This window comes from Dreissena polymorpha, chromosome 7, assembly GCF_020536995.1.
Source record: "Dreissena polymorpha isolate Duluth1 chromosome 7, UMN_Dpol_1.0, whole genome shotgun sequence".
Classification (NCBI taxonomy): Eukaryota; Metazoa; Mollusca; class Bivalvia; order Myida; family Dreissenidae; genus Dreissena; species Dreissena polymorpha.
In genome coordinates, this window is record NC_068361.1 from 60986521 (window position 1) to 61010469 (window position 23949).

The 23949-nt window shown below is 33.7% G+C and overlaps 2 protein-coding genes across 7 annotated transcripts in view; one reads left to right on the forward strand and one right to left on the reverse strand.

Annotated features, from left to right (window-relative positions):
- LOC127840179 (carnosine synthase 1-like) overlaps positions 1 to 23949 on the reverse strand; it is a 214085-nt gene that overhangs the window by 62947 nt on the left and 127189 nt on the right. The window lies entirely within an intron of this gene.
- Positions 672 to 23802, forward strand: LOC127840181 (cell adhesion molecule DSCAML1-like). 6 transcript variants are annotated; one of them, XM_052368678.1, is made up of 13 exons: positions 672 to 757; positions 7216 to 7554; positions 14403 to 14762; positions 17735 to 18061; positions 18339 to 18629; positions 18777 to 19103; positions 19439 to 19753; positions 20545 to 20694; positions 21027 to 21051; positions 21178 to 21291; positions 21418 to 21593; positions 21809 to 21842; positions 21978 to 23802. In XM_052368678.1, exons 2-13 carry the CDS (start codon positions 7536 to 7538, stop codon positions 22066 to 22068), a joined length of 2229 nt encoding a protein of 742 aa, XP_052224638.1. In that variant the 5' UTR covers positions 672 to 757; positions 7216 to 7535; the 3' UTR covers positions 22069 to 23802. The 6 variants fall into 6 exon arrangements, with proteins under 6 accessions (XP_052224638.1, XP_052224642.1, XP_052224640.1 ...); XM_052368680.1 differs by lacking the exon at positions 672 to 757 and adding an exon at positions 5866 to 6005; XM_052368682.1 differs by lacking the exon at positions 14403 to 14762.

Here is a 23949-nt window from a genome sequence, read left to right on the forward strand (position 1 = left end):
GCGATCCTTCATTTCTGCAGTTGGCAAATATCAGATTACAGTTACTACCATATCATTCCACTCAGTTATGCCATTTCTCGAAAGGTACATATAAAATAATCATGAACCGTAGTTAACACATGGATGACGATCATGATACGAGTTTGGGAAACAAAAATAATGCAAATTATGTCAGACTAAAACTCTGTAGTATAAGAACGCGTTAACGAATGTCCAGACATCTGCGTGAAATTGCTATTTTTGTACAATAACAATGCCCACGGTATGTTTCCCCCCTGTGTACACACGAAGATCTATGACATTAAATAAATTTCTTCTTAAATCAAGACAATGAGTATTACTTTATTGCAGGATAAACACATGTTTACGTTCAATGGTTATATCTTACCTCAAATGTTTCGCGTGTGAACTCGGGTTAGATCAACATTCATTTTCCTGTTTAATACTAGCGTACATGTAAATCAAAATTAGATTGGAGCTCACCTTAAATTTATTGTGAATCCTACAGTTAAAATACAGATTGATATGAGTTTATGTTATTTAGCTGAATATAGTGTACGAATTATATACAGTAGTTGACACATGGCCATCACAGACCGCCGTACATACTACCCGGCATCCTATAAGGAGGAAGTTATTTGAGTACACCTATTTCGTCTATTTATAGACTACGGATATCCTTGAGTATTATCAATTTTGAAATGAAACAATTAATAGAACACAAGTATTGGATATAACATACCAAATGGTCGAACAGGTTTTGTATTTTAACGTTAGTTTTTGTTTGACGTTATTACAGAATAAACACACTTTTATCTTAGGCAATCATCTAACGTACATTTATGTAATAAAATAAAATAAGGCACGTATATGCATATTTCAAATCAATACACCCGACCGTGTATAACGAAAGTTGGTTTTACCTTAACTGTACGCCATTCAAAATCTTATGACGAGTCAATATATTAAAAGAAAATTATGATTAATTACGATGCACTTAATGGATTTTTAAATAAAGATATACAGTACAGTTAAAATGAAAGCATATCTCTGAATATTAATTCAAAGTCTGACCTCGAGGAGATAAAGTTGGGCGTACGTCAACTTGATGCGAAAATAAACAGGATTTTACCCAAACAAAAAACAAAGATTTGAATGAATCTGTCTAATAAATCGTGAACAAATCACTGATTTGATTATAATTTGTTACCGATTGAATTCACATGCAAATTAGCTAATCAATCACTAATCCATCATAAACAAATCGTGTAAATAAATCGCAACCCTATCGGCGATGAAATGCCTTTGCATAATAAATTGGTATCAAATTATAAACAAATCGGTAATCAATCATAAACGAATGGTGTTAATAAATCGGAGCCATATCGGCGAAGCAATGCCTTGGCATAATAAATTGTTATCGAATTACAAGCAAATCGGTGTAAAATCATACCAATCAATCGTCAAAAAATCGTAAACAAATCGGTACCAACTCTTTCTAATGAATCGGTAAAAAAATATGTGATAATACAAATAAACGTCTAGTCTGAAAACACAGCCAAAAATATATTTATATACATATCTTTGAGAAAATATATTTTCACTTTTCTGTTCATATAAGTATGTTTCCTTTTGAATAAAAATTAATCCTAGATTAGTGTCTATGCCTTTGATTACATGTTCTTCTCTCATTTTTTATTGCTGGCATGGCATGGTTTTAAATTCAGCCACTAAGCATTAGGGCTGTTACGATACACTCGAATATTCGGTGCATTGATTAATATAAAAACTCGACGAATATGTATCGTTATATTCGTATGGTCAATATTCGAATATTCATATTTGTAACTCTATATATTCGTTTTCAATATTGACAATAAAAAAAATTAATAACATAAACAATATAACAAAGTCTTTTGATGTAATGTATAAATGTAATACGGCAGAATATCGGCGGTGATAAAAAAAATCAATCTTGTAAATTGACATGTTATCTTCAAGTAATAATAAAAATACAAAGGTAATTGAAAAAATAATTACCTTTTACAGTTGCAATTATTTTGTTAAGAGACAAGGATTTCACTCAAAAATATTTTATGTCATATAATCCTCGTAAGAGTCACATTTTCCCCCTCCTTTTTAAAACAGAAATCAATTGTACAATCCTTTTTAACAAATAACCAAGAAAAAAACATTATAGTCGGAGGTGATTTTAATATTGGTCTTAACCCATAATTAGATAAAAGAAATGCAAACCTTTATACTCAGTTAAGAAATAGAAACATTTTGAATATCATAATTTAAAATCAAAATTTGACAGACATCTGGCGTACAGTTAATCCGAATAAGAGCAAATTCAACTGGCACTCAAACACAAAACCAACAATATTTTGCAGATCAGACTATTTTTTAATATCTGAGTCACTTTGCAATATTATTGACGCATGCATCATAAAACCAGGTTTCATGACTGACCATTCGCTAGTTGAACTTAAACTACATAAAATACAACCTGAAAGAGGCACAGGATACTTTAAACTTAATAATAGCATCCTATTAGATTCACAATATCAAATACAAATAAACCAGGAAATAACCAATACAGTTCAAAATAACAAAGATACAAAACCAAACACCTTATGGGAAATAATTTAAGGTAATAAACGTAACAAAGCACTAAAATACACATCATTTAAACAAAAAGAAACACAAAAACTTGAAATTGAAACCATACAAATCATTGAAACACTTAAAAAACAATTGCATGAAACAAACACAATTAAATGATTCCACCGCCATCGAAAATTAAATTGCTTAACAAAAAACAAGTATTAGAAGAAATCTATCATACACAACTCAATGGCATAATATTTCGAGCGCGGGCACAGCATGTAGAACACAATGAAAAAGATACGAAATACTTTGCAAATATTGAAAAACGTGGAAGCGAACAAAAAACGGTACACAAACTTGTAGTCAATCGCAAAGACATAACAACCAGTCAAAAAAAAAACGTCTATTTTTGAAATCCTATACAAACGAAATAATGTCGAAAATAACACCCTTTTAAAAAATACACATCGTGCTTTGCACGAAGAGGAAAAACAATTATTGACAGATTACTGATTGAATATGAATGTGGATTAGCTCTTTAAGAAATACAAAATAACAAAAGCCTGGGATCTGATGGCATCAATATCGAGTTTTATCAAATATTTTGGAACAATATTAAAACGCATTAACTAATTCACTAAATTATTCATTCAACAACGGAAGTTTAACCACGCTTCAAAAACAAAGTATAATATCACTCATTCCAAAACCCGGAAAACCTTAAGATCCTTGTCAAAAACTGGCGCCCGATTAGCTTACTGAACAATTATCATAAAATAGCAACTAAAAGTATAGCAAACAGAGCTTAAAAAATATTACCATCAATCATTTCAAGATCTCAATCTGGTTTCATAATAGGACGTTACATTGGTGACAACATTCGTCTTATACAAGAATGCATTAACTATTTCAACAATGCAAATAATTCTGGTCTCATATTCTTTGCAGACTTCGAAAAGGCATTCGATTCACTTCATGATTCGTTTATGTCTATAACCAATAAAAATAACACACCCTGTACTAAAACATCATTCGTAGAAAACATACTTGCAAAACAAAACAAAACGAACTAAATGTGTACACACTACAAATTAAAACACCTGTAGAAAACTCCAAAATTATATATATATATATATATATATATATATATATATATATATATATATATATATATATATATATATATATATCTGTGTGTGTTTGTGAGTGTATGTTGTTGAATCATACCAAATCTCTGAAACCACAGGGTTCAAAGGTACGTAATTTGGCATGAAACGTCTTATAGTGGTCCTCTGCTAAGTATGTTTAAATCATGTTCCGGGGTCAAACAAAACATGCCACGCACCAGAGTTAAAATATTTTTTTAAAGATCTATGTAGTAAATATTGATAAACGTAAGCACATTTTCTCTCAAACTGCAAGGGACATTGGTTTGATATTTGGTGTGTAACATTGTATATTTTCATCTTCTAAATTTGATAAAATCATGCGCCATGATTCAAAACTAAACATGCTCAGGGGTTACATGCTTTATATAGGCTTATAAAATAAAATTATGGTAACAAAATCTAATTCTCTCAAAGCGCAAGGGTCAAGGGTTTTTTAATTGGTTTTGCGACATCGTATGGTGGTCCTCTACTAAGTGTGTTCAAACCATCCCCTGTGGTCAGATGAGCGACCTAGGGCTTTACAACCCTCCTGCTTTTCAATTGTTATCATAGAAATTATAATATAATATTGACAAGAAAGGCAGGTGATTTCTTTCATCATGCGTTGATCAAATCGATAATCAACCGAAATCAACACATACTTTTATTTTGTCTTTTTTGTTTGAATATAATTATAGCTGTTTATTTGTCTTTCGTTTTTTTATTATCGGTATTTGCAAGTCTTTAGTTTATGTTGTGCACATTGTTAAAAAAGCTCATTTTCAAGCGATTGTTTAGGTATAGTTTTAGGAAAAGTTTTTTTTGCCAAATTAATGTACATTTCATCCAATAAATGTACCGGTGTCCGGTGTAAAATGTTGTTACACATATTGTCAACAATATAAGAATAATTTGTAAAATTTATGACAAATATGTGAAAATAAACGTAAACAATGAAGTTTATGATGTGTTAGTATCCCGTCTATAAGCATGCTGTAAATTAGTCAAGGATATTTTTTTATAAAACGCAAACGCTGTGTCATATGACGAGCAAAATGATACTAGTTGAACATTGTTTCTTTACTTATACAGAGCAAACTGCCGTAAACGTTGTTTTATACTGTATTGTGATCAAAATGACAAAAGAAAAAACTAGCAATATATATAAATATATATAAATATAAATATTTAACGACTGAACTATTTATGATCCACGGTAATTCCATTACAGCATTTAAGACATTTACATCACCACGAAAGAAAGCCTGAATGTTTGTGAAAAGGGAAACATAATAAGTATTCCTAAAACTAAGCGGAACTGTATCGTTTGATTCGATCAGATTGAACATTTTTCGAGGTGAGATTAATATAGCCAGGGTAAAGGATAACGGGATCCACAGGGGTTTACACACAGGCTGGACAGAATGTAAAAACACTGATAAGAACTTAATTTTTGCAAATATCTCTAGTTAATGAAATACATTTTCAAAAATCTTTCGTGAATTAAAGACAGTTTTTCTTGCAGTTTGAGTCGATATCTAAAGGTTTAAATATAACTCCTTCAATATGTCTGAAATCGGTGTCAACAAGTCACGTTGCGCGCAGCATAACCGTGTACATGAATGCTTTACACATCGAATATTTGACCAAGAACACAGGCTTATTAAATTAAGTAATGTTGATGTATTTCACATTGTTATTATCAGGATAAAAAACTGTATTGTATGCACTAGTTAAAATTCTTAAGAAAAATGGGTTTTAAAAGTTATTTGAAACAAAGCACCACCTACCGGTGTGTTTACATCCATTTACGTTTAATTGTAAACTCCACACAATCACGTGGTCCTCCACCCTGATAACGATTGTTTTGTATGCGTGATGACATGTTGAGCAGTGTATGTTTCTTAAAACGTTAGCCCATTTAACAACTTACAAACATTCTAAATTTAAAATGTCAGTTTTAAATCTATGAACTCTTAGCTAAGCTACAATATATTGTCGGATACCCACGGCTGCTGATTACGCCTCACTCATCTTACACTAGGGATAGAGTAACGTAATGAATAGATCGTTTCTGGTATTCACAAGGTTTACAAAGATATTCGATACATGCAGACAGTCCACATGAACATGTAACTATTAAAAAAACTTCCGTGTTGCAGTTTGGACAATAATTTAAACAATATGGATGCATATAAGTTACATGCGGTGTATTGGGTATATTTTGGATTCTCTTTCGAGCAGGTGAGATAACTGTGTATGCATTTAATTTCTGAACATTGATACAACACATAGCTAGCAAACTAAATGTGACCGGAATGGACAGTTAAGGCGGTATTTCTGGTCATAATTATTTATTTTTTAATTTAAATTTAAAGAAGCATTTTTTATTCAGTGTACAATCAAAATAAGTTCGCATAAATAGCAGGACAGATTTGACCACTTTTTACTGACACCAAACACATTATTTTCCCAGGTTTAAACTCCTCTAGTTTGTTCCTAACCGTTTCATTGCCTACCGATGTTCCGACCAATTAATGCAACGCTTCATTGCGTGATAGTGTTTGCTAAAAGGTAAGACATTAAAGGGGCACATAGAAGGCATTTCCCCATAACATAAACAGTATTATAACGATGCCAATTCCGTCTTTTCTGGTAGATATTTGTCTTCTTACAGAATTATGTTGATCGAACCATTGAAAAAAGCTGCATACAGTTCCAAAAACATTATTTGAAATTGCGCCTTTAGTGGAAAGACATTTCATTCGTAGAAAAATTGCCTACTTTAATGAGAAATTTATTACAGAAATGTTTCCTCGGACAGCAATTTTATAACTATAAAAATACATGTTGTACAGAGCGTGTCTTAACCAAGGAGATGCATGTGAAGCAATCATTTAATAAATACTTATTTAAAAGACGATATTATTTTGTTATTATTTTTCCGAATTACCTGCTATATTCCCTGCAACAAATAGCTTTAATTTAATAATTATTATCGAATCATTTGTTTAATGCACGAAATGACGTCAAAAATAAATGGTAATCATAAAATAATAAAATGCATTTACAGGGAAAATGTTTGAGCCTCTCAGTGTCAACTTCGAAAATTTTAAGTATAAGTTAAACTGAAATTAACGGTATATACTCGGAGAGCTGTTAAGTATAAACTCACAACTGATACAATTAATTTTGAACAACTTATTTTTGAAATAAAAGTTCAAACGTAACATGAGCCCAAACATGTTCTATTTGATTAACACAGAGTTTATATCGTTTTGAATATCAGTTTACAGAATTAACTATTCCATACGAATTAGACATGTTTGAGAAAAAGTGGAGTTTTGCATGTATTAATATGTGTTCATATTCGAGAACCAAACCGTTTTTACCATTTTAATACAATTTGTAAATTAATATTCAGGATTCCTATATAGTATCACGTATTTTTCAGTATCGAGTCAGAACCCAATACTCGTCACAGACAAGGTGAATGTTGCAGAAAACAGTTCACTGACTCTTACGTGTATCCTTCCGAGAGCAGTGGTTCCCACAGCTTGGTTGAGAAATGGACTTGGAAGTATTCTGTGGACAGGGTTTTATAACGGCACGTGTAGGTTCGATCCATCGCCATTACCTGCAGGATTCGATTACGAATGTTTCAATGCTACTTTGACGACTCTGACAATCTTGTACGTTAATCGCTCGCAGAATGGAGACAGATGGCAGTGCAGCGTTACCACTGATGGCGGAGTTTCGACATTCAGTAACAACATGACAATCAATGTTCAAGGTACGTTGCATGATATATATAATTGCAATGCAGCACACGCGTAATGCATAATGTCCAGCATAATGCCTATCGCATAAAACTAAGCTTAATAATCTGTCCACTGTGACTCTGGTGACAGTTTTTTAAACGAGCTACGAAATGACATTCGTAAAAAAACACTATAAACGACAACCACATATACCACGATATTGGTCATTGACCTCTTTAATTATTTTATCATGCAAGTGTAGCTGTTGTCTTGATAAAGTGTCCATCAACATAAAACAAAAGTATGTTTTTACTCGTAATGTTTTCATTCGTAATATATGACACATATGAACGCATTTTATATATGCGATGCAATTTTGTGTTTAATGAATTGCGTGAGAATGTTTGTTATCAAACGAGCCTTAAACGATCATACCAACAAATGTCCTGTATGAATTGTACAATGGTACAAACTTATAACGAATGCAAGATCTTTATAAATGTTGCTTTAAAGTGTCGTTAAATCTTTTACAACAAAATATTAACAAGTTGACACAATTTAACGGCTGAAGCAGTCACCTTCAAATATTATTGAAGTGCGAGTTATTTTATTACTGAACTGAGCAATACAATGACTTGAAATAACAACACTAGATAAACATAATTTTAACTAAAGCAAGGACAATGTAACAGCATGAACTGTATGAAACGTGTGGAACGCTTCTTGTCTGTCTCCGGTCTACTATTGATATATCTGCTGTTTCATAAAAATGATGAGAGTTTACATTATTTGCTATGTGCTTATAATAGTATGCTGTGTTCTTGTCCTAGTTTGTGTGTTTATGATGGTATGCTGTGTGTCTGTGGTGTTATGCTGTGTTTTGTGATGATATGCTATGTGTTTGCCATAGTCTGCTGTATGTGTGCCAGGGTATACTGTGTGTTTGTCATGGTATGCTGTGTGTTATTATGATATGTGCTTGCCAATTTATGCTGCGTGTTTGTGATGGTATTATGTGTGTTTGTGATGGTTCACTGTGTGTTTGTGATGGTATGCTGTGTGTTTGTCTTGGTATTGCTTGGAATTTGTCATTGTATACTATGTGTTTGTCATGGTATGATTTTTAACCAGGTTTTCCGAAGGAAAAATCTGGTTATTAGATTGGCGAATGCGGGCGGGCTGGCGGGCAGGCTGGCGGGCGGGCTGGCGGGCGGGTGGGCGGGCGGGCGGGCGGGCGTGCGGAACAAGCTTTTCTGGGCCATAACTTTGTCGTTCATTGTCAGATTTTAAAATAATTTGGCACATTTGTTCACCATCATTGGGCGGTGTGTCGCGCGAAAAAATTACGTCGATATCTCCAAGGTCAAGGTTGCCACGACTAAAAATAGATTGATTTTGAAACAAGGGGGGAAACTATAATGAACAATCAGTAACTAACAATGCACATTTTGAGTTGTCTCCCTTTTTTCAGACTTTTTTTTTTCAAATTGAAATCAATGTCGCCACGAGTACAAATAAATTTAATTTGAAACAAGGGGGGGGGGGTAACAATGCATCTTTTGAATTGTCTCCCTTTATCTTTTTTGATTTTTAAATTGAAAACCTGGTTTTGTGACAATTTTGTCTCTTGTCTTTTTAATGATATGCTGTGTGTTTGTCATGATATGCTGTGTGTCTGGTGCATTACCCTGCGGGTTTATCTAAGATGATGTCCTGTTCATTTGCTATGATGTAAGTTGGTGTTATTTTCATTCGGAACACTCGGTTCTTGTTTATGAGCTAATGGTTACGTCATCCGTATCTCCGTTTGTCCGTCCGTATTTCCGTCTGTTCGTCCGTCCGTATGTCCGTCTGTCTATGCGTTTGTCTGTTTGTCTATGTGTCTTTCTATTGTCTGTATGTCTATCTGTTTGTGTGTATGTCCGTCCATACAGAGGATATTTTACCACATATTAATTCCTATTAATATGATTCAATCTATAATCACATAGCTCACAAAACAAGAATTGCATAACTGCTATCTGTTTGTATGCGTACTTTTCTGTGTCACACCCTATGCTACACATGGTTCCGTTGTTGTTAAGTTCAAATATACACTAGAAGTGATCATGTTAGTTGCACTCTTTTTAATTTCTTATTTTCGTCATCATGCTGACAAATTAATACACTTATAAATGCAACACATGAAGGTTATTGTAAATATTTTATTGTTATCAATCTAGGGAAGGGATTAGCAAATCAGTGCTTATGACAAAAGTGTGTTCGTGTTAAAAGCGATTGTTTTCTACTCATGGGCGAATTCGTTGGGTATTGATATTCAACTATTTTTCAATAAAAAATAATCTGGGAACCAATAGTTATTTCAAAATTAGATTCTTAAGCTATTATACTAAAAGCCTGTCCTAGCTGAGTCTCGGCTTTGATCGAATAGCTCATAATTATTGTACCATTAACCAGTCCGACTCAAGGGCGAGTTACCCTACAGAAATTCGTTGTCTTATAGAACTGTTTAGTTCATTCGTGGCTCCGCCAATAGTGAACATATTTTATATGACCACACATGAAATGATAATGATATCTTACTTGGAAATCAACAAATATCCTCCGTATTTTTGTACATTATTTTCCATCCCAATGAGCTACATTATTTTTTTTATTATATGTATAAACATAATATGAAGGACCTGTACATATATTAAAAAAATACTTAGTTAGAATTCAGGAACTGTTCATAAATGTCAAACAACTGAGTATAAGTATATACATTTGTCATGCTTGACCTTAACGGCTGATTTAAGACATTGATCTAAAGTCTGACCTCCAGATAACTTTATGTTTTGTTGTTGCATATCTTGGAGGAACTATTTGTAAAGTACTGGTTTATAAAATAGTAGGGTCAATATATGAAAAATACACCTTCAACCACCAAAAAACTGATACAAAAGGTATTTTTACTGATCCTTGTAGGGTTGAAGGTCCTTTAAAACATATCAAAAGTTTACCACAATCTGACCTCCGGAAAGTTTTTTCAAGATGGCCGCCAAGATGGCCGCCAAAACCTATCAATGATCATAACTATGTAACTTACTAATCAAATTTGATCAATTTGTTGTCTATACCTAGGTTTCTTGGGGCAAAGAACACATAAAGATCAACAGACATTGTTTAAGATTAATATAGTACACACAATTCCAACATGGCGTCAAATTGGCCGCCAAAAAGGCCGTCAAAACCTATTTATGATCATAACTATTAAACTATCCGCTCACATTTGATGAATTTGGTGTCTATACCCAGGTTTCAGGGGGCAAAAAACACATTCATATCATTACACATGTGTAAATTAATTATGTTACACAGAAATCCAAAATGGCCGCCAAGATGGCCGCCAAAACCTATTAATGATCGTAACTATCTTACTATACACTCAAATTAGACGAATTTACTGTCTATACCTAGGTTTCAATGAGTTAATAACACATTAAGATCATCAGACATTGCTTAAGTTTATTAGATTACGCACAAACCCAACATTGCGTCCAAAATGGCCGCCAAGATGGCCACCTAATAAATATCATCAGACAAAGTTTAAGCTAATTATGTTACACAGAAATCCAACACTGCGTACAAAATGTCCATCAACAGGATACGAAGTCCATAACTTGTTACTCAAACGTTATGTAAAACGCCATAGTTGGGGAGACAAGGAACACTTGATGAATCGTGGTAATCACTTAGCAGTTGAATAATCATATAATCCAATTTAAGACATTTGGAAGAGGGAATGAACCAGCACATGACTTCACGATTAGATCGGGTTTTGCTAACTTCTGTAGACTTAATTTTTTGACGGATGCTGAAAATCATTGAAGATTAATTACAACCTGAATATGCATTACTTTTTTCAAAAGGTTAATATTATACACGTTGTGTTCCTTTGACTATTTATTTACATCAAAGCAGAATTAGATGATCTAACTGTCCCTTTCGGAGTAATGCAGGATCAATATTAGCAAATCTGTAGCCTCGCCCATCAACGTTGTGGTGCTACGAAGGGATCATTCCACTGTTGCTTGAACAATATCAACGCCTGCATCCTCTAAAGACTGGACAACATAACATCCCATTTTAGTCATAGCTATGCTGATCGGAGCAATAATGCCGGCCTTGTTTCTGTCTACCTTGTATACATGAGCATTCTGTTTTTCTGCTGAAACTCACAATAGGATTCACGTTTGTTTCATCGTCTCCGGTGAGTGTTGTCTTTGTTAGAATGACCGTCTTCGAAGCCATACGTAAACCCTTACTGTGAATCTACATAAGACTCGGCTATTGCGTTATATAAGTCGCCCTTCTCCATGGTCAACGATGCAGCAAAGTGCCATCATGCATCTGTTTCATGAATACAGTTCATCACAGCCTCACATGATGTGTCTGCAGAATACTCTTAAATTGCCTGAGCGATCTGAGGCTTGTCTGCTGTACAAAGTATGTTATTTGCGTTTAAGAGGGTAGAAGGATGGGAGCTCATTTCATAAGACAATACGTCTTCAAGGGAAGGATCTCCAGATTTCGACACCAACAAGAAAAGCTATTCACAAGAGCTTTTGATCTGACTTTTATCTTGAATTTACAAGCAAAGACCGACCTTCCTTTGATTTATCTTATGATCGTGTTCCCAACCGCCAAAATGGCATTCACATCTGACCCAGCCACTTTCCAATTGAACATGTTTCTCAGAGACGGATCAGATGTGTATGGTGAGCAGGTTATAATCTGTGTCTGCATTTTCTCAAGATCAGAATTATCCTTTGCACGCCTCAATTGAATCTTTGTGTTATGGACTTGGAGTGTAGGTCAAGTCTGTGAAATCCTGCATCGCACTGTTATACTCGGATGTTACAGTTGCAGATAGGGTCCAATGGGTTTGCATTTCCTCGGTCATCTCACTTTCGCGAGATGTCACAGTGTGCTCTATTAAAACATCATCAATTTTTTGCTCAATGACAATAATAAATGTTCTCATGCAAAGGACGGAAAATATCATTGCATGCATTCTGAACTTACAGTTAGGTAATTTACGACTTAGCAATAAGGAACGTATACATATTTAGGGGCAACTACGCGTATACATATAATTTCACGTTTTGCTTGTTTGCTTTTGGTGTTTTGGTACATTTATTGTCACTATATTCACACGCGTAACACATGTCCAAGCCTTAAAGCCCCATTAACACTCAAAATCAACGTATATTTCGTAAAATATTTCGTAAAATAGTTAACCCATAAAAAATCAGTCTTCCTCAGCGCAATAGCCAAAATTTCAACGCTAGATGTGGCCCGTAACATTGATTTTACGAGATAAAAAATGAATGACAATATATTCAACACATGTTCATGTACCAATTTAGTGTTCGTGTGTCGTTTGTCTAGATATCGTTGCGGGTAATTGAAATGGAATATATTGTGCCTCAAAATTAAAAACAAGCATGTTGTATCTCGTTAAATCTATGTTACCAGACATCATCTTGTGTTGAAAGTTTGGCTCTTGCTATGAGGAACACTTATTTTTGTAATGGATTCACTTTTTTTACAAAATAGTTTACAAAATATTCGTTGATTTTGAGAGTTAATGGGGCTTTAATGTAGAAAGCGATAGTTATAAAAAAACATATATACATTCATACTGTTTCATATTGTTTTATAATAAATTTTTGTAAAGACAAATTCTACTCTATATTACTTTATTACAGATTTAAAGATATGATATTATAGTTATTATATCACTCTTCTTTGAGTAGTGCTTTGCGTTGACACTTTAAAATGATCATTTTTCGAACTTAATACCGTACGTTTTCGTGTGATACCAGAGATAAGTTAATTTACTTATTACTATAAATATTGATCGGTGTGCTTTTCACACAATACAAAGCTTAAATAGACTAGGCAGACCACACAATCTATCTACACGTAAACAACATCTATTGGTACATAACATCAGCCGATCCTTAAGCCTAAAGTTGTTAAACCTTCATAAATGTTAGGCTTACGAGTATCCTTTGAGGTATTTATCTTCCTTTTTTCGATACACATAAACGGATATGTTTGTACCATTTATATTTAGGTCACGATTTAAAAGCTGCGCTTTGTACTCAAGTTCATGTAATAGTATACATTTATATGCACGATGTCTTTGACTGTTCGTTTTTGTGCGTTTTAAATTGAATTGCTAACATTGAATGTTGTGATGGAATAAATAAAAAAAAGCTTTGGTAGAGCTTTATTATTTTATTATATTTGGATTATTTAGTTTGTTTATAGACAGTACATAATGTCAACAGTAAACGTGACACTCTACGCTGCTTTGAACACAACAGTTACTGTACTCTGCGCTTTAAACGTGGATAGACCATCGTGGAGCGGTCCACCTATAGATTCTAATGGACTGCTTACACTATTTAACTATGAGGAATCGGATATTACAAATCCAATTAAAACGCGTGTTATATTTTCCACCAATAACAGGGACATTGTAATAACTGCATTTCAAAAGGAAGATTTGGGGCAATATATGTGCAATTCTATAAAAACAAGAAATGTTACACGTACGGAGGTTCTTTTGATAGGTAATATTTAATAATAGACTAACCTGTAAGAATAGTTATATAACAATCTAATGGAAATATCTCTTGTTTTTCAATTTCGTTTACTAATAGAAGAAGAAAATGACGACGAAGAAGGGGAAGTTACAGTATCAGTTGTAGTAGTTGTTGCGGTAGTATTAACAGTTACATAGTACTAGTAGCAGTAGCATTAATATGTGATTGCGTTGTTTTATTATTTGTCTTGTTTGTGTTTTGACGAAGGTTTCTTATTACAGGTGCACAGAAACCGTCTTTATTCATATCAGAAGCGATTACTGGGCTTCCTTTACATATGACTTGTGAGTATCCTGACGCAAACCTGGGTTTTTCGTGGTACCAACGAACTCTCACCTCTCCCTATTTATCCTCGGTTGGGACCATATATAATACCTACAACAACGTATCATGTGTGCCGCCAGTTCCATCGCTTGAGCCAAACCCGAAGATATACAGCTATAGCTGTCTGAGCCTGTCAAAGCAGAGACTGACTATTAGGAATGTAACCATGGATAACCACGGAGAACAATGGTCTTGTGGCGCCTATCCCGTAAACGGTGGAAGACTCGACAGTAATGTCATCACTTTTAACGTTAAAGGTAGTGGTCTGCTTTATTACACATGTAATTAAACTGAATCCGATTGTTGATTACCGATTAATTCAATGACAGATTTTAAATATAGATTGTCGTTATAAATATATTTTTAACTATCTTAGTCTAGTTTATCCAAATAACCACAGAATCGCGGCATAACAAGACATAATTTGCATAACAGATACTATTTTCCTGCAGTATGTTTTTAAACAACTCTTTTGACTGATTGGTTTATTATTCAATCATCATCAATCCCTTGACCGGTTTGGCCATTGGGGGGAAATGATGGACGACTATACAAAAATCTTTCTCCAGGCAGGTATGTTTTGTGCGGCTGATTTAACATTTTCCATCCAACTTTTCTTCTGACGGCATCGACGTCGTCCTTCCTCTAGCGTGCTCTGGAGAACAGTCTTGCACAGAGAGTCATGCCTGGTAACTTGTCTATACCAAGCCAGCTTTCATCGTTTGACGGTCGCCAGTAGGGGATCTTGTTTACCACCAAGTGTTGCAGTCATGTTCCGGACGTACTCATTGGTCTTATGCTCCGTGTAGGAGATGCGGAGCAGTCTTCGGAGGCATTTATGTTCACATGTGTGAATCCTGCGTTCTGTTTCCGCGTGAAGCGTCCATGTATCGCAGCCGTAAAGTAGGATGGAGACTACGAGGGACTTGTATAGCCTGAACTTTGTGGGGAAGCTGATGGAACTGCTGGTCCACAACCTGCTTAGTCTGTACATCGCTGATATCGCCATGGCAATTCTTATTCGGACCTCAGCGGTACTGTTACCATCCTTTGACATGGTTGCGCCCAAGTACTTAAACTGGTCACTACTTCAAGCTTCTATCCGTTCTTGGTGATGTCTGCACTGGTTTTGGCCGTGATTACTATTTAATATCAATATTAAATATGACTCGTCTGATATTATTCATGTCAAATTTGATATATATATAAAGACAACAATATATGGAAATTTCATAATAATCAATTCACATATGAACCATATATACAATGTCAATCGTAAACAAAGTATGTGTGTTGTGTTTAAACTTCCTTATTCAAAGTGTCTGATCAGACATCGCGTGTTTAACTTAAACGAAGGGGAAGAGTCGCATTAAAGATTCATATGAACAAAATAATGTTTGATAGTTTGTTTTCTTTTCGAAATTTATTATATATAACAGTTAGGTTCATACCACATATTCAAAATATTCGGCGTGCACTTTCGTTGTGTTGTATCACTGAACCTTCCATTCGTAAACTAATTGAAAACCGAAAGCAGTCAAGGATTCACTGAACTTAAGGTTTGGCCTTTTTGAGTCCTTAGCAATGGAAAATGTACAGCCGACCCAATTCCGCCATCATGATTGATATTCCTCTGTGAAAGTTCAAATGAATATGCATGCATAGTAAAGTGAATTTCTAGCGCTGATCATGGAAACAGACGGAATGGCGATGCTGCTTTTAAAGGAGAAATGGTAGTAGTAGTAGCAGTAGTAGTAGTAGTAGAAGTAGGAGAAACTAAAATCACAAACGTTGATAACAGTTAGTGTTATGTTAAAGTTAACAGTATATACATGTACCAAGCTTATACGACTTCTGCTTTGATGTCATTGAACCGTAGTCGTTTATGTTATGAATGATTTACTTGAACTAGTTAGATAAACACAAAGCAATAAACTGGGTGTTTAGAAACATTGTCAATTAGCCCATGTATTTAGAAACCGTGAATGCGTTTAATGCTGGATTACTTTAGTGTAGCCTTTTTATGATACTGTTTTTATAAATAACATATCAGTCACCTTTAGAATTAATTGCTGACAGGAATATTCATTAAGCTATCTATATACTATTATGATAATGCGTTTCTAAAATTTATGAATACATATATACAATTTGAGATACATCGTTTTATTATGTGTGATTATTGTCAACTGCCCAACTCCTATTGTGATGAATATATTAGACTGGGTAAGTATAGAAAACAGTAGCAAAATATTTCACGTTGAGATTCTGAAACATGACGGCGTGCATTATAAGAAACTCTTAAATTGTCAATAGTTAATTTTAAATTATAAAATATAATTAATTTCAAATTTCATATTAAAAATCGAACTTCCATATACACGTAACACATTAGTACATGCAAGCATTATGATGTGTGAGCATTGATTTCTCGATGTAGTCTCCAGCATTCGCATGTCGCATGTTGATGTTGAAATGCATGCTTCTATCTCTTTACTACATATGTTGCTCACCCATAGGATATTGAGGTTTAAGAAATCAATGACTGTTACAAACGAATCTATTAAATAAAAGCCACCTACATAAAACAGTATTTACGTGTTACATGTAACAACGAGTGATAAAGATAGAAATGAAATCATTTATCAGAAAGATAAGGTATGTCTTGATGATTTAAATGATAATCACGTTCAAAATAGTTTAGCTTTAGTATGTAAAGAGCGGCTGTAAGTTCGAATTGTAACCAATGATTTTAAGTTATATTGTAGCACATTTCTATGTTTGAAAACATTGTAATCTAAGTATCAGAAATAAATCTGTATAGACATGCATATAATTAAAATATAATATGAATAACACGTAAGCATAAATTTAACAACGTCACAAAAAAGTATGATGGGTATTAAAATGTGTAATGGACATGTATAGACATTTATTACAATAATAAAACGTCATTAAGGATTAAAATATCAGTTGTTTGTTCACTTGTCATTTAAAATGTATAATGTACGATACAAACACATGTTTTATATTTGAAAATATATATTTAACCAAAAACCAACGCCGAGATTTAAAGCAAACAATTCAGTAAACGTATGCTGCATGTATATTCAATTTCCTTATCATCTGATAAGCATCATATTTAATATTCAATTAAAACGCGAATGCATGTTGAAAATGACACTATGCTTGTTATTATTCTTATTCGTGTTCATTTCATTGATTTCAGTTCCTATAACTAAATTAGACATTTCACCAAAACTGGATCAAATCTCATTGCTAGTCAATCAAACAGTGCAGTTAACATGCACCAGTGACTTCGGTAGGCCCACTCCCGTAATAAACTGGTTTATGGACAACGCAACAAGTCACGAGTTGGATGATTTCAATATTACGCATTTATCCGCGGTAACAACCATGAGTGAGAACGTTACGATCAGCACACTGACTTTGAAACCATCCAAACCTGACAATAACACGAGAGTGTACTGCTCTGGAAACAACGGCGGATCAGATCGAGTGTTTTCTTCAATGAAGCCATCAATTAATATTCTATGTAAGACGTCCTTCTTATGACATCTTGTTTAGCTTGAATCGTTTAGATCTTTTGATAAGTCACTAAACTGACGCAGCTTTAGATAGTTGTGCACGTAAAGTATTTCAATACATAGTCTAGTATATTTTTTTCCTCTCGAACTTATTTTAAAAGTACATATTATAATATCTTATCAATCATAAATATTTTGAAAACAAGCACACAACAGTTTAATTCATTTGTGTATGACAAGTATACGGATAAAACATTATTGATTGGTTTACTTTGTATTTAACAGTTGGACCTTCACAACCAGAATTTTACTCTAACGGTTCATTAGTAGTTGGATCTATCGTTGCTTTGTCAGGAAAATCCATCCTTCTTACATGCACGAGTATCTCCAGTCCAGCACCATCTTTTACATGGACCTATCCTGGTGGTACAACATCAGGCCAAAATCTGGTAATAACCAGCATAGGTACAACGTTCGAAGGAAACTACACGTGCAATGCTCGCAATACTATGACACCATCGCTTGGTACGGGGAGATCAGAAACAACGAATGCTTCGATATTCGTACAAGTAAATGGTGAGAAATATGGACTTAGTTCTTATTTAGTTGAAAATGTTCTGTTGAAGATTCGAAATAATTGCCCGTACAGACAATTCTCGAATCTGTTATCGCATCTAACATTTAAGTTTCAATATCAAACGGCGTCTCTTTCTATTCTTTCAGTACCAATCATTTACATTGAATTGGTGACTCCAGCATCAAACATAGTGTTCCTTAAAGAGAATGACTCCATTTTATTCGAATGTGTTACATCCAGTGGAAAACCTGTCGCCGTTATAAAGTGGTACAAAGACAACCGGACACCAGAGAATAACATGGATGATGTAGAATTGTCTTATGCTAGTGTAAAATCGCTTCCAGACAATGTTACAAAAAGTGTCCTTAATTACACAGCCAAACGTGTCGATGATGACATGAAAATATATTGCACGGGGATCAATACCGGGGAAACATTAGCCTCAAACCGACATGCACAACTTATAATCACCTGTATGTATAGTATAATATATTATAGCCTTTAACAAAAAGATGTAACGTTAACACAAAGTACAAACTAGTTTTATAGATCAAACAATGAAGCTCCAGAGACTAAATGAGGAGAACAATTCATGTTTGTGATCCTCAACTAAATATATGAACTTAAATATAAACATGCTTTGGTAAGTATCTTTATTTAAAATTGTTTATACATGTCACCCAACATTCACTTAGTAAACACATTTTGTGTCAAGATTGTGTTTCTTTTATATGTGTTAATTTATATTTATATATGATATGAATGAACGATAAAAAATTAAAAGTTTAATAAAATAATCCGATTTCAGCTTTTCCTGAAGCACCGTCATCTGTCGCGGTCTCTGAAATATCTGCTAGATCTGTCAGGATTTCCTGGCTCTACCTGTCGACAGGCCGTATGTTTCAACAATTTATAGTTGAAGTTAACGAAGATGGCGGTGAATGGATTGAACAAACTGTGTCTACTGCATTCTTCAATCTTAGTTCGTCTACCGTGTACAGCGATTTGACATTGTTGAAAGAGTTAACACGTTATAGAATACGGGTTTACGCAGAAAACGTCTTTGGCCGAAGTGGACCTTCAGATATCGTGTCTTTTACAACATCGTCTGTTGATGTCTCGGGTATTTGCACATTATCTTTCATATTTCATCGTTTACTGTAATATTTTTTTCTTATATATTTATTATACGCACAGCTTATAATAAGTACCCAGAAACAATATGCGCTCATCCATACGTTCTGAGTATAAATTACAAATAGAAGTGCATACTTAAAGTGATTTTATGGGCATCTAACAGTATATAGGTTTCTATCGCAACCGTTGTTTATTTGTTTATGTTTTCACTTCTTATACACTTATATGTGTTAATGCAGCATCAACATACTTAAACAATATCCCAGAAAAAGAAAAATAATGCATTTGAATATCAATCGTTTTTTCGTTTGACAACTGATCATGCATGTACGATGTGAACCTAAATTTAGTTTTAGTGCAGATTCGTGCATACGACACAAAGACACAATTTTGTTTTACGGATCATTTCGGCTTAGAGGACTGGGTGAGTCATGTAAGATATCGAATATAAAATACATTTTTATAAACAACTGGTAGCAAGATGAGCTGCAGATAATTGGTCAGTTACCACATTTTAACTAACTCTTTTGACCTGTTAATTCTTTTCAGCTCAATTCAACAGTGAAAAATGGCCAAAATATCACTTTAAACAAAAAGGACAATTTATGAGAAATTTTACCGACTTCGTGTCTTTCTTAGTCTAAGCATTTGTGAAGGATAAAATAACATACTCACATAAATGCATTATAATAAGTAAATCTAGGCGCTCAGTTCGGCACATATATTTATCGGTTTTCAAAAGGTTGTTTTTGACCTGAATTGTAATGTTTATTTTAGGTTCAGATTTACCAAATACGTCTTCACAATCATTCAGCATGGGTGCAATCAGCGGAGGTGTTGTCGGAGGCGTTATTCTCGGATTATTTCTCGGAATCCTAGGATCGTGGATTGTCGTTATTTGGAGGACGCGGACCAGCTCCCATGGAGGTATCTATTGAAATGCAACGATTCACGACTAGATATTACTAAGTATAGTGTACAAATATTACTTAGTCTAGTGCATTATATTCAATGAATTGTTGTTTTTGAATTCGACCACTTGTGAATATTGAACAATTATTGGCTTTAACAAGTCCATTCCAAATACACTTTTTTCTTTTCTTACTTAAGTAATTCTTGTTTAAAAAATGTCAAGTGTGTTCGAGGTGTTCTTCTTAACTTTCGTAATTTATTTGTATACATTTGTTTAAATAAATAGTTAATCTAACGTTAATTTCCATCGGCAGGGGAATGTTTGACAAATTTATTATATATTCCAGGTACCAGACCTGGGCCCCAGATCACGTATGTCACAACGGTCTTAAAACAATTGAATGTTATTTGATTTACGTACCTTATATATTATCATTAACGATCGTTAGTACTTGCATTCTTATGTTTCAACATGTCTATATTATTTATTTATTTAAGGTCAGAGTATCTATCGGGAAGTGATGATGCCTATTCGTCTATACCACCTAATCCTACTGACAGAAATCAACGAGTTAATCCGCCGAAACATGCACAACGTGGATCAAGAATATCGTAAGTCATTATGTTAATTCAAACATTCAAATTAAGTTTGGTTAACGTACTTGAATATCGTCATTAACGATCGTTAGTACAGCGCACTATAATGTTTCAACATGTTGATATTATCATTCTTTTTAGGTCCGCAGGTCTATCGGGAAGTGATGATCCCTATTCGGCACTACCGCCAAATCAAGCCGACATAAATCAACGAGTAAATCAGTCTCGACCTTCCCAAGGTCATGAACAAGGCATTCATCCCACAACTGGCGCAGCATACGAGAACGTTGTCGGTAATGGGCAGATGGAGATTAATTGTAAATGTTTGAATGTTTATATTTGTCGCAAAAACACCAGTATATTCATTATTCTGTTTAAACGTGTGTATATATTCATGACGTTGGTTTGTTTGCAATACGAAACATGGCTGGTATGCTGGTAAGGCGGTAAGTCATGCTATTAATGTGTTTATTTAATTGCTTTACTACAGAGAACTTATAGAAATAATCGTTCATTCTGTTGTATTTTTCAGGTGACGCCAACGTGAAGCAAGAAACTCAACCCGGGTAAATCATATCTCGCGCATTATTGTTTTTATTTACATCTATTCCGCAATCTTAACCATTTCAATAACATAATAATAATACTTCTTGTTCTGATTTCTTGTAAATTCACATACGTCCATTATCAAATCATTCCAGGGAAACGACGACAACTGCAATGTATGAATCTCTTACGCACGACCTCCGTGGCAAGGAAGAATATGAAATGATTAAGCCGTCACACAAATAAATTCAAACCAGCAGCGTCAAGTTTCGTGCTTGTATGCTGCGGTATATACTACACGCTAATTTTTGTTAATTATTGAAATCAGGCTAAATTTTGGAACAAATCTCATGTTACTGTCCGTCAACTTCCTGTTGTTTAACAATTGAATACATATACATGGAACAGTTAAAGAACTACACAAGGATGCTGATGAATGTAGCAAGATTGGTAGTAAGTTATCATTTCGTTGTAATTGTATAAGTCAAGTTTGATCAGCTGAAATATTGTGTGAACAAAGTCCAATGCCATTGAACGTTTGTGAACCTATATAAACTGAGAGTAAAAACACTCAATCGTTGACGTTGTGTGCTACATGTTGACAGTCCAGAGTGGTGGGAAAATGTGCAGGTTGCGTTACCCTGCTGTGTGCTCTAGGTCGTTGCTGTTATACAATGTTCTGTAAATAAATATATAATATAGAAGCTATATAAATATAAAATATAGAAGCTTTATACAAATATTTATCAAAATATGATATGGAAAAAGTCCATCAATATATATTGGTCCCTCATAATAAACGTTGCATACAAGTGTAATGGCACACAATTTTGTTGGATTTAAAAAGGTTATCAGCTTCACTTGTTCGTTATTTCAATTTATTTTATTATTGATTTCAAGCTGTGATACCTTACACAATTAAACATATTTCTTAGCAATTATCACAACTGTTATAGTCGCAATATGAAATACATTTTGTTTTGTGTCAAATAATATTGAAAAGCATAATGCATGCACATTTTGTAAAAACATGATTCATGTTAGTATATCCTTACACTACTCGAGTATAGTTTATATTTGTCTTTAACAAACACGTTATTTTTTAATCTGAACAGACGCAATACATAATTGTCATGTTAATAACTGACTTACTACCCTTTTCATATTTTGAAGGGTTGATTTTCGACATAAGCTGTGCAATGCTTAACTTTTGTAAATATTTTATTTAGATTTGATTTTGACTGTTTTTAGTTATACAGTAAGTATGGTATCTGTATTTAAATGGTTAACGTTATAACAGAAATGTATCTTAATTACATAGAAGATAAAAAAGGATTGTTGTTGCTCTGAGGCTAGCCAACCTTATTAACTTGTTTGTTTTCTTCTCCGCAGTTTGAATTGGTATTGAAATTATAATTTTTAAAATAGATTAACTTTGCTTTAGAAAAAGAATAGATCTATTTAGTGCTTTCAGTTATTTAACATTGTTTAACATTTCGATGGTTAACTGTTATTTATTTTACAAATATACACTAACACAACACGAATATACCACATTAATTATATAATATCCTGAATAAGCACTATCTATATCATTCAACGTAAATCTGATCAATATTTAAAAGCTTTATTAATATACATTTATTTAGCATCCGCGATCAAGTTAAAATTAAGACAAATATTAAAAAATTATAATTGTACGATTTTATGGTAAACAGTTCACTCCCGGTCATACACATTTTGTGTACGTATTAAATGAATGACTTAATGCACATCTTAAATCAAAACAAGTGGTAAATGTCCGGTTGTTGATGACTGATACGACACACGATTGTTACAAACATTGTTTGATGTTTATGAGACATCATTAATTTCAATTTGGTCATTTGTTAATACACTGTGTATTACATTATATAAATATGTTGTTACCTACTTGCGCTCTTTAGTTCACACCAACTATGTCAAAAATAAAGTAATATCATCAGAAAAAGTGTTGATGTTCTAGCTTTAAAGTCTTCAACAATAATGGCTTATTTATTGTGCGTTTTAAAGTTGAGAATTTTGGCATAAAAAATTTCACAAAAACGTCCGTTTAAAGTTTTAGAATTTACAGGTGCGTGTAAATAG

Excerpts from the sequence above, each read along its gene's own strand:
- LOC127840181 (XM_052368676.1), top strand. The coding sequence starts at position 13,854 with ATGTCAACAGTAAACGTGACACTCTACGCTGCTTTGAACACAACAGTT. Across the intron at positions 19,754-20,544 it reads ATCGTCTGTTGATGTCTCGG|GTTCAGATTTACCAAATACG; the intron begins GTATTTGCACAT and ends TGTTTATTTTAG. Across the intron at positions 20,695-21,026 it reads GCGGACCAGCTCCCATGGAG|GTACCAGACCTGGGCCCCAG; the intron begins GTATCTATTGAA and ends TATATATTCCAG.